Source organism: Diceros bicornis, chromosome 25 (assembly GCF_020826845.1).
Source record: "Diceros bicornis minor isolate mBicDic1 chromosome 25, mDicBic1.mat.cur, whole genome shotgun sequence".
NCBI classification, from domain to species: domain Eukaryota; kingdom Metazoa; phylum Chordata; class Mammalia; order Perissodactyla; family Rhinocerotidae; genus Diceros; species Diceros bicornis.
This window is the reverse complement of record NC_080764.1, coordinates 4147248-4159384: the sequence shown is the minus strand read 5'-3', so window position 1 is coordinate 4159384 and position 12137 is coordinate 4147248. Positions and strand designations below refer to the sequence as shown.

The window sequence follows — 12137 nt, the reverse complement described above, 5'->3', positions numbered from 1 at the left end:
AGCTCTCACTGGCTTCAGACCCAGCACTTGGTGCTTCAAGCCAGGCTCCTGTGGGAACTAGAAGTGTGGTTCCGCATCTCCTGTGGTGAGAAGGTTCTAGACCAGAGACAGCACAGTTCTCCAGGCACTGTGCTGTTGGGGGAGCGCCTTCAGTGGGGGTCATGTGGCCCTGCCATCCAGGGCTCAGAAGCCCCTAGTGCTGAGTGAAGGGGCTGCTGGTGGTGGCAAGGCCAGCCTGGGTCAGGGTTCTTGGTTGGAGCCCCCTTGGAGGCAGAACACAGAGCCCACACCTGACCACGAGAGAGGAGCCCAGAGCTGGGTGACAGGCACCTGGGCCCTGGAGCATACAGGGCCTGGTAGCCACTGTGAGGAGTGGGCTTTCTGAATGGGAGGGGAGGCCAAGGGTGGATTTTGAGCAGAGGATCCCTCTGACCTCTGTGAGGTACAGATGGGAGGGGACCAGGTGGGCTGTGGAGGGTTGGATGAGGTGGCCAGCAGGGACAAGGGTGGGATTTGGGAAGTTAGACATAGTGGGTCAGGGAGCAAGGAATTAACCACTAAGTGGATTGTCATGGTCACCGGTGGCTGGTGGTGTTTCTGCTCAGCATGGTTTGCAAAGCCAGGCGTTGTCCAGGGGGAGGAGGGGGTCCAGGTGCTCTTGGTTCTCTAGCGTGTCAGGACGGATGGTTCTCCAGCGCAGAGCAGTCACCGTCCTGCGGGTACCCTTCACTCACTCCTCCTCCAGCTGAGGCTCCACTCAGCAGGAGGCTTCCCGAGGGTGGAGGTTGGGCCAGAGCAGCCTCCCACGTGGCTTCAGAGACAATTTCCATGATCCAGGTGAAGAAATAGGTCCTGAGAGGTGGATGGCTCAGCTGGGCAGCCAGTGAGGGCAGCTGCCACCCGCCCAGACTCAGCCTGCTCGCTCCAGCTGAGCTGGACCAGGGACGCCTTGCTCTGCCCTGGCCAGGAGGCAGGCCACAGCTCGGCATCCACTTTCTATCTTGTGCTGGGCGGTGGGGACTGGACAGGCCAGCAGTGGCCCCATAGTCCCTGGGGATTCTCAGCCCAGCATGGAGGCTGGGGCTGAAATGCTGCCTTTGATCTGCCAGCTCAAAGGGCAACATAGAGCCTCCCTGGGCTCAGGTTTCCTCTGATGCACTGTCCTGGTGGCTGGGCCTCCTGCCTAGGAACTGAGCTCTGAGCTGCGGCCCCCATCTGGGGAGCCTCCACAGTGCCCACCCTGCTCTGTGCAAGGCTGACCCTTGAAAGTGGCAGAAACACGAGCAGGCGGGAGGAAGGGCAACGGGGTGGAAGTCGGCTTGGGCATGGGCTGGCAGAGGAGGCGGCCTTTCTAGCCTCTGGACGGCTCTGCCCATCCTGCCAGCCCGATGCCAGGCCTCCAGCCTGCCAGGTCGGCCAGTAGAGGAGGAGACACAAACCTGCTGCTGCCCTGTGGGTCACCCAGGCCTCACCCGTGGCTGGTGCCCATGGCCACCTCCCGGCCAGGAGTGTTACCTTCTGTGGTGGGCATTGCCTCTCGTGTGTGCTTGAGGCTGACTCTGGAAGACCCCTGGGCAGTGCCTCAGAGAGAGATTTAGCAGCAGCTGTCGGTCAGGGGGCGCCACTGGGCCAAGTTCATGGGCTGGGACTTGGGCCTCTACCCACGCCCTGCCCAAGCCCTGGGGGCTGGCAGACTCCAGGGCTGTACTCCCTAGTTACGTTCAGAAGACCCTGGGCGGGCCCGGGGTGGGGGCTGAGAGGCTGCCAGGCCCCAGTCTCTCCCTGACATCTACTGATCACGAGAGTAGGGGAAGGAGATGAAAATGTTCCGGGCCCAGAGCCAGATGCTCGTACACACGTCCTGCTCTTGGTATAAACGGAAGTGTTGCCCCTGTGCCCCACATCGTTCCCAGAGTGATCTCCATGCGACAGGTCCTAGGACTGTGCACCCACACTTCACACCTGAAAGCTCCTTCCCCAGGCTCCAGGTCACTTTCAAGCCCCTCAGGCATGTCTTCTGCCCACATAGCCCCTGGGCTCCAGCTGCCCTGTGTCCATGTGCCGGCAAGCCTTCCCAAGCCCCTGATCTCCCTCCCCCTCGGTGTCTTAATGAAGCTTGTCTGCAGGGAGGGAGCCTGGACTGAGGCTACGGCTGTGCCTGGTGAGGTAGCAGTCGCTCCTCTTGGCTGGGACAGGGGAGCTTTGGACATGTTTGTGGCGTGGACCACATTCAGATGTTCCATGTGCATGTCTGTGTGCAGATATGATTACAGAGGGGTCTTGTTGTCTCGATCCCTCGGGTCCCAGAGCAGCCTTGTCTGAGGTTGGTGTTCTGTGCAATCATTTATGTGCACTAGGCCCAGCTGATGCACCAGGCCTGCTCCCCTGTGCCAGGGGCTGCTGTCTTTCTCAGATGTTTCCATATTTTCCCATTAAGCATGGCTTTGGGGTTGAGAGAGAGAGATTCTATCCTGTGCACTACTGAGCACTCTGAGACGTGAACAGCCTGTGGACTGGGGAAAGAGCAAAACTTGGAAGAAGGACCTTTGGGGGAGTGGGGCTGTTTGTTTGTGGGTGATTTTCCTGTTTTTTCTCCCAGATTTGACCCAAGGGTGTCCCCAGTCTCTGGAGCTGTGTGGCCAGTATTGGGGCAAGAACTCCAAGAGAGGTCTGGGAAAGGGGGGGCCCTGTGGGCCCAAGAGTGGGGGGATCCCATTATTTTTTCTCTTTGCTCTAATTTTCCCCAAGGGTGGCCCCATTTGGGGGAAGTGTGAGGCAGTGCAGATGGCCACAACTCTGGAAGAAACCCATCTTTCTGGACAGAGGAACCAAGAAAAGGGGCCCCAGTAGTTAGAGCATGTGAGGTGAATCCCAGAGGGGTGAGAGCTGGAGAAGAGGCCCCTAGTTTTCCATATATACTGACACAGGTACTGGCTCACCCCCGAGCTGTGGGTCTGTGGCAAGACCCAAAACGGCACATCAGTGTCAATCAAGGATTCCCTTTGAAATTAATCAGCATACAAAGAACCAGGAAAATGCCAAGACAAAAGACAACAGATTTCAGCCCCAAGATGATCCAGATGTTCAAATTATCAAAGAATTTAAAGCAGCTTTTATAACCATGCTCCACGAGGTAAACACTCTTGGAATGCATGGCCAACTAGAATTCCTCAGCAGAGAAAAGTTATAAAAAGGAAGCAAATGGAAATTTTAGTACTTAAAATTACAATGTTTGAAATTAAAAAATTCACTGGATGGGCTCAATAGCAGAATGGGGATTACAGAGGAAAGAATCAGTGAACTTGAAGATTGATCACTAAAAATGATCACATCTAAAGAACAGAGAGAAAAAAGAATGAAAACAGATGAACAGAGCCTCAGGGACCTGTGGGACAATCAAAAGGTCTAACATTCATGTCACTGCAGTTCCAGAAGGACAGGAGAAAGAGACTGGTGCAGGAGAAAGAAAGTGAAGAAATACTGGCTAAACATTTCTCCTAACGGGTGGAAGACATACATTTAAAGATCTCAGGAGAACCCGAATAGGGCCTGCTCATCAGACTGTGGCGGGCCTGAGGGAATGAACAGAAAGTTCCAGCACAGTTCCTGCTCCTCGTGCTGGGCAGCAGCCTCCTGTGCTGCCCCTTCCACGGGGAGGGGGTGAGGGTTGGGGAGAAGCAGCACAGTAGAAGTACAAATTCAAAAATCTTAATTTATTGTAGACTTTTCTCATTCATGTCATTCCAGTGTTTCGAACGTTAATAAATATACATTTGTTTAAAAAAAAATCCTCCAGTGTCTGATTTCTCTCATAAAGTCTTAAGTCACAAAAATAGGTACATTTTTCCTGTCTTAAGAAAACTGACAGTTGTTTTTTGGTAACAGTTCTGATCAAATTGAAAGCTACACCTCAAGGGGCAAAATCCAGTTGTGGAAGAGTAATTGAAAACATGGAAGTGGAGTGTTCAAAGACTCAAAACACGAAAACCTTTTTCACTTAGAAACCGTCTCATCAGTGGTAAACACTGGAAGATACTATCATTGCGTATCTTCAAAGGCCACTCACCTGTTAAGGCACATTTATAATTCATGCAGGTATGAGGGCTCTGGGATCGCATTTCACCTCTGTATTGCGCGTCTGGTCTTAGACCAGTTTCAGATTTTCTCTCCTCTTGTGCAGTCCTTCGTTAGCGATGTGTTAACATTTTCATCAGAATAACACATTATGCAAATCTTTGTGTTTTACCTGATTTTCATCATATCTTATGGTTTCTCATATTTGGGAGCAGCTGTGCCGATCATTTATTTGGGCATCTGATTTGAAGGACAAAGGAAACACTGAAATAAAACGTGTCTGAATAATTCTGGGCCCCGTTCCACAGCCCCTCGGGCCACGCTGTGCCAACTGCCCACGGTGGGACTGTCACAGCCAGCCGGTCCTTGGTACGAGTTTCCAAAAAACAGCTTGGTAACCATTGAAAAGTACGGCTGTGGCTTTGTCCCTTTGCACAATTGGCCATTTGAAGCAAAATGAAGTAATTGGTCAGACTCTGGGGGTGGGACTCCAGGCTGCCCGGAGATCCTCAGAGACTAAAAGAGCTAGAAAATTGGCAGGAAGGAATGTGACATCCTGGAAGACCTCATACCTCCGCCTCAATCGGGAACGTGTGAACACTTTAAAATCCCACCACGAACAGGGCCAGAGGGACAAAGGAATTCCCACCTGCCATACCACGCTGACTGGGAAGGGGGCCAGGGAGGCCCTGCAGGGCCCAGACGCCCGAGAGGAGGGGCAGCTGAGGAATGACCAGCGTGTACATCACAGCTGTGTGGTACCTGCATTTTGCGCTGACCTCAGCAAGCTCCTTGAGGCCTGCCCAGTCCCAGGTCACGTCGTCTCGGATCCACAACTGTCGAGGCAGATGGGAGCTGAGAGCCAACACCTCAGAAACAAACGTGCTGTGAATTCAGGCGCCATGTGTAATGCCCGCGGGCTCCTTGCTTGCTGGCTGAAAGCAGCGGCAGGAACCTCTGTCTCATGAGTTTCAGCCTCATTCCCACCTCAGATTTGCTGGGACGCCAGATTCAAGTACAACCGTGCAATCTTCCTTATATAAAAATAGCGAGAGACCATTCCACAGATCTCTATTATCAACAGTCAGTACAAATGCAAAATATACACAGGGTTTTGCCTTCTCAGAGTTCCACACAAATATATAAAAGTAGCTACACCTTTTCAGCATAGGAAAGTAATTTGCTTTAAGACAAGGGGTGCCTTTGCAAATGGCTGTTGAGGCTGCTGGCCGGGGCGCCTGTACTGCAGGGAGATGCCCACACCGCGGCCGGACCTTGGTTTTTGGTCTGTGTTGGGTTCCTCTCACGCAAGGCCAGCTCGGGCTCTGCCAGCCCTTGTGCTGGGCCCTCTCCTGGCCAGGTCTGGGCACAGTTTTGGCTCTGTCTGCAGGCTGAGGATCGAGCTGTGTCAGCCCGGGAGTCCACGCCTCCTCGTGCCTGTGACCTTTGGCACTTGTCAGGGGGTTGGATGGGCCCTGAGCTCCTGGGGGCAGCACAGGGCTTCCTGTCTGGACCGTCAGTCACACCAGTCATGGGGCTGCCACTGTAGGGACCCCACCACCAGGGCCTGCTTCACTGGACGGGCAGTGGCCCCTCGGGCTCCAAGGGCACGATGAGACGGCACAGAGGCCTGGGTGGAGATGACCGGCTTGTCTCACAGTTTCCTGATAGTTCAAATTGAAGTTTCGTTACTGCCTCTGTGCGTGGGAAGAAGCCATGAGGCAGGCGGAGGGTCAGCGTGGACACCCCTTGCCACCAGTGAAGCCAGCAGCTAGGCCGGGTCTGAGGTTATGCAGGGGCAGAACCCCCCACTCAGGAGACAGGGGAAGCCTGGGGGCTCCCGGGAGGGCAAGCTCACGTGTGGACACAGCTACAGCAGAAGGCAGGAGCGAGGGCAGATCGGGTCTGTACCCCTGACACCCAGGCAGCTGGGCAGCCAGGCCCATCTGAGTGTCTTCCACACAGCTGGCCTTGGAGTGGGGCATGGGGCATCAAGGTCAGCAACCAAACTCATTCTTTAGGTTGGGTTTTAGGAAGGTCATTCTAGAAGACCTGGCTCCCACTTTTTGCTCCTCTTTTGGAAGTCTGCAGGAGGGAGCAACCATGGAGAGGGCCGCAGTCCTGTCTACAGCCAGTATCCCAGCTCCAGGCCTCTGCAGCTGGGCACCCTGGAGTCTGAGTCTCCTCAACCACAAGGGGTAGTAATGACCCTGGGCCAAGGAGACGATGCTTACAAAACACTCCGTCCAGCATAGTCTAAGTCCTGGAATTTCAGGGCTGGACAGGACTTCAGGGCTTCAGCTAACGTAGCCCCTGTAGTCCCCACAGGGCACGAATGTCTGCAGATGCCTAGAACAGGGAGTCTGCCCCATTTCTGGCCAGTTCCTGCTGACCCGAGCTGAAGGCCCTGTCCTAGGAGGCACCCCACTGCAGCCCCGGGGCCCTCTGCTGAGGCCCCTGCCCGCTGCCCCTCTCTGGACACGGGGCCTCTCCTCCGGACAGGGGACAGAGGGAAAGCTGGTTGGGGGCCGCCCCTGCTGCCTTTCCCGCTGAGGCCGGGGCTACTCACTCGGAGTCGGAGCCGTGCGCCTGGGCGCTCCCGGCGCGCACGTTCATGGCCACCCCGTTGAGGTGCTCGCGCCCCGGCTCCCGGCGCGGGGTCTTGACGGTGATGGCGCCGTCGGGGCCGCGGACCCCGTCGCTGGAGCCCAGGGAGGACGACCGCGACGACGCAGGGCTCTGCTCACACTCAGCCAGCTTCTCCCGGAGCCGGGACTTCAGGGTCTTCTCCGTCAGCGGCGGCGGGTACGTGACTTTGTTTTTCAAGATGCCTGGAGGTGGGGAGATGGAGGTCACAGTCAGGCTGGCTGCAGCGACTCGGGAGGGACGGTCCCTGCGGATCCGGGCAGCGCAGCCGCCGGTCTTCCCTCCTTGAGATTCAGCTCCAGGTGGCGGGGCCCGACGGCCACCTGCGCCCTGCCGGGACGCCAATTTCCCCTCCCCCGCCCACCTCGTCCCCGCCCCCAGCCGCCACGCGGACCCCGCCCCCTCCCAGCAAGCCCCGCCCCCGCCCGCCTAGACCCCGCCTCTGTCCCCCTCCCCAGGCGGAGGGACTTCCAGGGGCAGCGGGCCCTCACCACACCGAGGCACCTTTTATCTGCTCCGGGGGCTGAGTGGGGAGCGCAGGCTTCTCGCAGTGGTTGCCCTGCGCGTCCAGGTGCAGCTCCACGCTGACCTTGGTCTCCACCTTCAGACGCGGCTTCTCGCCCGGCTCCTCGCTGTCGCTCCCAGCCAGGCTGTCGTCGGGCCAGCCGGCAGGGATGTGGTCGGCCGCAGCGTCCACTGAGGCACAGGAGTGACCCTCAACAAGCAGGGAGGATCCCCCCATTCTGGGAGCTTCAACCCCTAAAAGGCTCCGAATCGTCCCTCCGCGGGGAGCGTGCGTCCTGAGTGGCCCTGACCTGCCACTTGCAGACCTGCAGGCCCGGCAGGACCACACCCTCCAGGTGGGGAAACCAGGCTCTGAGAGGGAAGGTCCTGACAATGGGGGCCCGGGCTGCAATCCCCCACTGCACCCCAAGACCCGGGAGCCTCCTGCTGGCTCCCCCCAGCATGTGGGGACAGCTTCTTGGGTCTTTGCAGTGAGGGTTCCCAGAGAGACCCCCCAAGACTTCCCTGTCTGTGCTCTGTGGATGGGGGGGAGGGGCCCTCCCCAGCCAGCGCTCCTGCCTGCTGTCCGTCTATGCTGCCGCCACATTCTGCACCCCACTAGGCCCGCTAGGCCCGCTCTGCAGCCTACCCTGGGCTGCTATGCCCCGGCCCGCTCACCTTTGGGGGTGCTGTGGACAGGGCCCCGGGTCGGGTCCCACTTGTCTTCGGCCTCCACCCCGTCATCCTCGCTGTCTGAAGAGTGTGAGGAGGCGTAAGAGCTGCTCTGCTCATCCAGGGACAGCTCGCTATCCGAGTCCGAATCGTGGCCTGCAGGGTGCACAGGAGGGACGGGGGCTCAGGCCCAGGCGGGCTTCCTGCCAAGAGCAGAGTGGAGCCACCTGGGGCCCAGGCCTTTGGGGGCAGTTGGGCCCTTGCTGACCCTCTAATTGTGACACAGCCACAGACACCTCTTCAAGCCTGTATGTCCTCCAGTGACCGAGAGGGCCATGGGACAGATGTGAGCCAGAAAGGAGCTCTGGCCCACGGCCCCCCAGGAGAGAGACGTGCAGGCTGATGGAGACCACCCTCTGGGGGACACGTACCGTGGGGCTTCTTGCTGCTCCTGGGGATGAAGGACGGATCTGGCTCACCCGGGCCGCCCCGCACCAGCCCAGAGGACACGCTGAGCTTCTGGCCCCCTTCGTCCCTAGAGAGGAGGGGAGGGTGGGCTCAGCACCATCACTCAGGGGGCGCGTGATGCGGCCACCCAACATCAGTGAGCACATTCTGCATATGCCAGGACGGCCACATGGGGCTCTGGAAGGTTCTACCACGAACCTTCCAGAGAGAGACTCCCCGAGTGCAGGGGGAAGCATCAACTCAGATAGCAGGACACACTGCTCGGACCCTTTCCAGCAGGGTTGGGACGGAGATGACAAAGTCTGTGTCTGCTCTGAGAGCTGGGCCTCCCCCTTGAGAGGACAGCAAGGGCGCCCGGCTCGGCCTGACCTGAGGGTGCTGTCCAGCGAGGCGGTGGACTCGCCCAGGGCCGTGCGGAACATGTTGGGCTCCTCGTTGTAGGTGTTGTTGCAGTTGAGGGAGCGCTGGGGGAAAGGAGGATGGTTATTGGCTAGGCAGAGGCCACCAGGGCGCAGAGGGCGGCTCTGTTCCCACAGCAGCCCCAGTGCCCACCCTGACTGTGCCCCTGCCGGGCACACACAGGAGCCTCGCAGCAGCCGAGAGGAGAGCATTGCCGGCCCCTGCTGTGGTCAGAGGATGGCCTCGCTCCCACAGCCACTGCTTCTGGTCAGGGATCCTCGCCTGCCACGGCCCTGTCCTCCCGAGACCTTGAGAAGTGGGGCTGTCTCTGTGACAGACCCCATCTAGTCGACTCTGCTCGCTTCCTGGGACTGCTGGAAAGGCACAGGCTCGATGCCACACTCGGCAGATGACTCTGTGATGCCCCATTTGAGGGGGACGTGAAGCCCACAGAGCTGCATCTAATGCTCGGTCCAGACACCCACACTGACCCTCGGCGAGCGGTGCAGCCCAGCCCCAGGCCCCTGGGGTCCCCGGGCGCCTCTACCGTCAGCAGGGTGGCCCTCGTGGTGGTCGAGTCGTCCGGGTGCGGCTTCTTGCCGGCGAGTACCCCCTTCAGGTGCTTCCGCACATCCCTGTTGAGCACGCAGTAGAACAAGAGGACAAAGAGGCCCTGGAGGGAGGGGCGGCGGGTCAGCGCCGGGCACGGCCCTCAGGAGAGAAGCCAAGGTCCTGCCGCTGCCACACCGCACACCCGCCTGCCCGGGGACGCGTGGGGCTGGGGGTGCCCAGATCAAGCCTGGCCGCCGTGGCCGCAGAGACGTGCACCAAGGCCCACGCTAGCCTCCACTCCCCAGGGGCTGCCGCTTTCTCGGAGGAGCCTGGGCAGGGCAGCCAGCATGTGGGGGGCAGGAGGGCCCCAACCCAGGCCACAGCCCTCGGCCATCTGGGATCCCCCAAGTTATGTCTTTAATCAACTTCCTGGGAAGCCCTGGGTGTAAACCGTAAAGGGCCAACACCCCTCCTTGGGGGCACAAGTGGGATTTACGCCTGGGGAGGGGGAACGAGCTCCTGCACTGGCTGAGCAAAGGACCGTGTCCTGATGAGACAGGAGGACCAAGGAACAGGGGTCCCTGGGCAGGCTCTGGGCAGCTGTGTTTGGAACACCACGCTCCTTTTTGGTGGCAGGACCGTGTGTGGGAGGCTTTGCCGTAACCCCTGACACTGCGGCTGCACTGGAAAGACAGCCAGGGTGCGGCCCCATTTGTCCTGAGAGCAAGGACACAGCCTGGACACTGGGTCAGACATCTCCCCAGGGACCCTCTCGGCCCATCGAGGTTGTGGCATTTCAGAGAGGCAGCAGCACAGGTGACTCATGGCCTACTAGGGCTGGCCCAAGCAGAAGGCCCCGCCGGGTCACTCGGAGAGCTGCCCACCTGTAAGCAGCTGAAGATGGCGAAGAGGTAGTGGAAGGTCAGCACGTCGCTGTTCACAGCCAGCAGCCCCAGCAGCCAGGTGGCGCTGATGAGCAGCAGCAGGAGGAAGGCGGTCCTCAGCAGGGAGCTGCCAGGAGAGGCGGCACGGCGTGATTCCATAGTCCTCCTCCCTCAGAGCCATCACCCACCCAGCCATGCCCCCAACTCATGCATCCCTCCATCTGTCCATCTGTGCATCCACCCACTCGTGCATCTGTCCGTCTGTCCATGTATCCATCTACCCACTTTCCCTTCCTTCCTAAACCCTTTCTAAGCATCTACCATGAGCCGGCCACTGGCTCACACAAGGGAAAGGACAGACGGAGCTTCCAGTAGCACAGATGGAGGCAGAAAACAGGCAATAAATTAAAAAGCAAATAAGTAAATAAGAAATTATAAGCCGTGACAAGGAAAACAGGCCCGTGTCCACGGCGACTCCCGCACGTGCCCTGGGAGAGGCTGCAGAGCCTGGTGGGCAGGCTGCAGTAGTTGTGAAACTTGAAGGTGCGTGGAGAGGCACAGAGGGGGGCGGTCAAGGCCTGCCCAGTGCATGTTCCAGCTCTGCCCGTTACTAGCAAGTGACTTCCTGCCCTCTGCCTCGGTCTCCTCAGCTGTAAAGGGGACGATGAGGGTGCGCCCCTCGTGGGGTTGTGGAGGAGACTGCACGGGTTAATGTGAGTCCAGTACTTGGAAAGGTGTGTGTCGGGGAGGAAGCACAGGACGATGGAGGCAATGACCAGGCTTGGCCACAGGGCCCCTGCTCACTGTCTGCCCCTCTGCAGCCATTTCAGACTCTCTGCTGTCTTCTCCACGGACTGGGCAGACCCTCATCCTCTGCTGCCCGGCGGCCCCACCTTGGGCATCATCCCTTCACCGGCCCCCCGGCTCAGGTCACCCAGCCTCATGGACGCCCTTGTCCTCCTCTCCCGTGACCCTTTCTCGGCTCCTGGACTGCACACTGAGCTCTCGTGCCACCCTGCCTGCCCCCCGACACATTTTTGTGGGTCTCCTTTCCTCTCCCAACCAGCAAGCACTGCAGGTTCCTCTGCGCTGGGCCCCATTCTTCTTGCCCGGGGAGCGCCCCCACTCCTGCGGCCCCAGCTTCACCATCACCACCAACCCAGACAGTTCCATCCCCGCCCCACCCCCAGCCCCGCCGGACTCCACTCGGCTGTGTCCCGGCACCTCAGCACCCCCCGACCCGGCTGTCATCGTCCTCCACCGCCTCCTGTCCGCATCTGCTACCACGGCCGCCTGCCCGGCCCTCCCTGTGGTCAGCCTCCCTCCTTCTCCTCCACAATGTTCGAATGCTGCTTGGATCCAGACATGGCTCAGCACAGCCCGGACAGCGTCCAGATGCAGCGGCCTCTCCCCCACTGCGGCCTGTTGATCCCTGTCTACACGGCAGTCCTCGGCCCTCTGGACTGGCCTAGCTTGTCCTCAACGACTGGTGCTCAAACCAGACACTGGGGGGGGGGGGGGGTCTCTGCATCAGGTCCCACCCAGTGGTCAGGTTTAGCACCAACTTACACAATCCCTTTTCTTTCATAATAATGGTGCTTTCTTTGGCAGGAAACCTTTGCAGACAGGACAAAAATGACTGTGTTGACCTGAAAAAAACAAAGCAAAGTCAAGGGGCCACGACTGCATTGTCAAAACAAACCTTGAAAAGCCAAACACTTCTGAAGGTCTTCACCCTGCGTCTCAGGGAGGTGTCGCTGAGGTGACAAGGCCTGGGGGCCCACACCCCAGCCTGCCAGCAAGGGACCCTCCTTGGGGCTGGATGCCAAGCGGTCTCACAGTGGACGTGGATATGGAACAAAACCCAGAATCCAGGGGTCTGAGGATGAGACCTCATCACTGTGAGACCAGCCCTTCCCGCCCCACCCGGCTGCTTAG

The 12137-nt window shown here is 59.0% G+C and overlaps 1 protein-coding gene across 1 annotated transcript in view; it reads right to left on the bottom strand.

The window, feature by feature from the left end:
* Positions 1 to 3698: 3698 nt before the first annotated feature.
* CELSR1 (cadherin EGF LAG seven-pass G-type receptor 1) overlaps positions 3699 to 12137 on the bottom strand; it is a 149832-nt gene continuing 141393 nt past the window's right edge. The window contains 9 exon segments of the mRNA XM_058568133.1: positions 3699 to 5771; positions 6644 to 6905; positions 7225 to 7416; positions 7903 to 8052; positions 8328 to 8431; positions 8734 to 8828; positions 9311 to 9436; positions 10200 to 10326; positions 11769 to 11848. Of these exon segments, the coding sequence (XP_058424116.1) occupies positions 5747 to 5771; positions 6644 to 6905; positions 7225 to 7416; positions 7903 to 8052; positions 8328 to 8431; positions 8734 to 8828; positions 9311 to 9436; positions 10200 to 10326; positions 11769 to 11848 (1161 nt within the window). The 3' untranslated portion in view covers positions 3699 to 5746.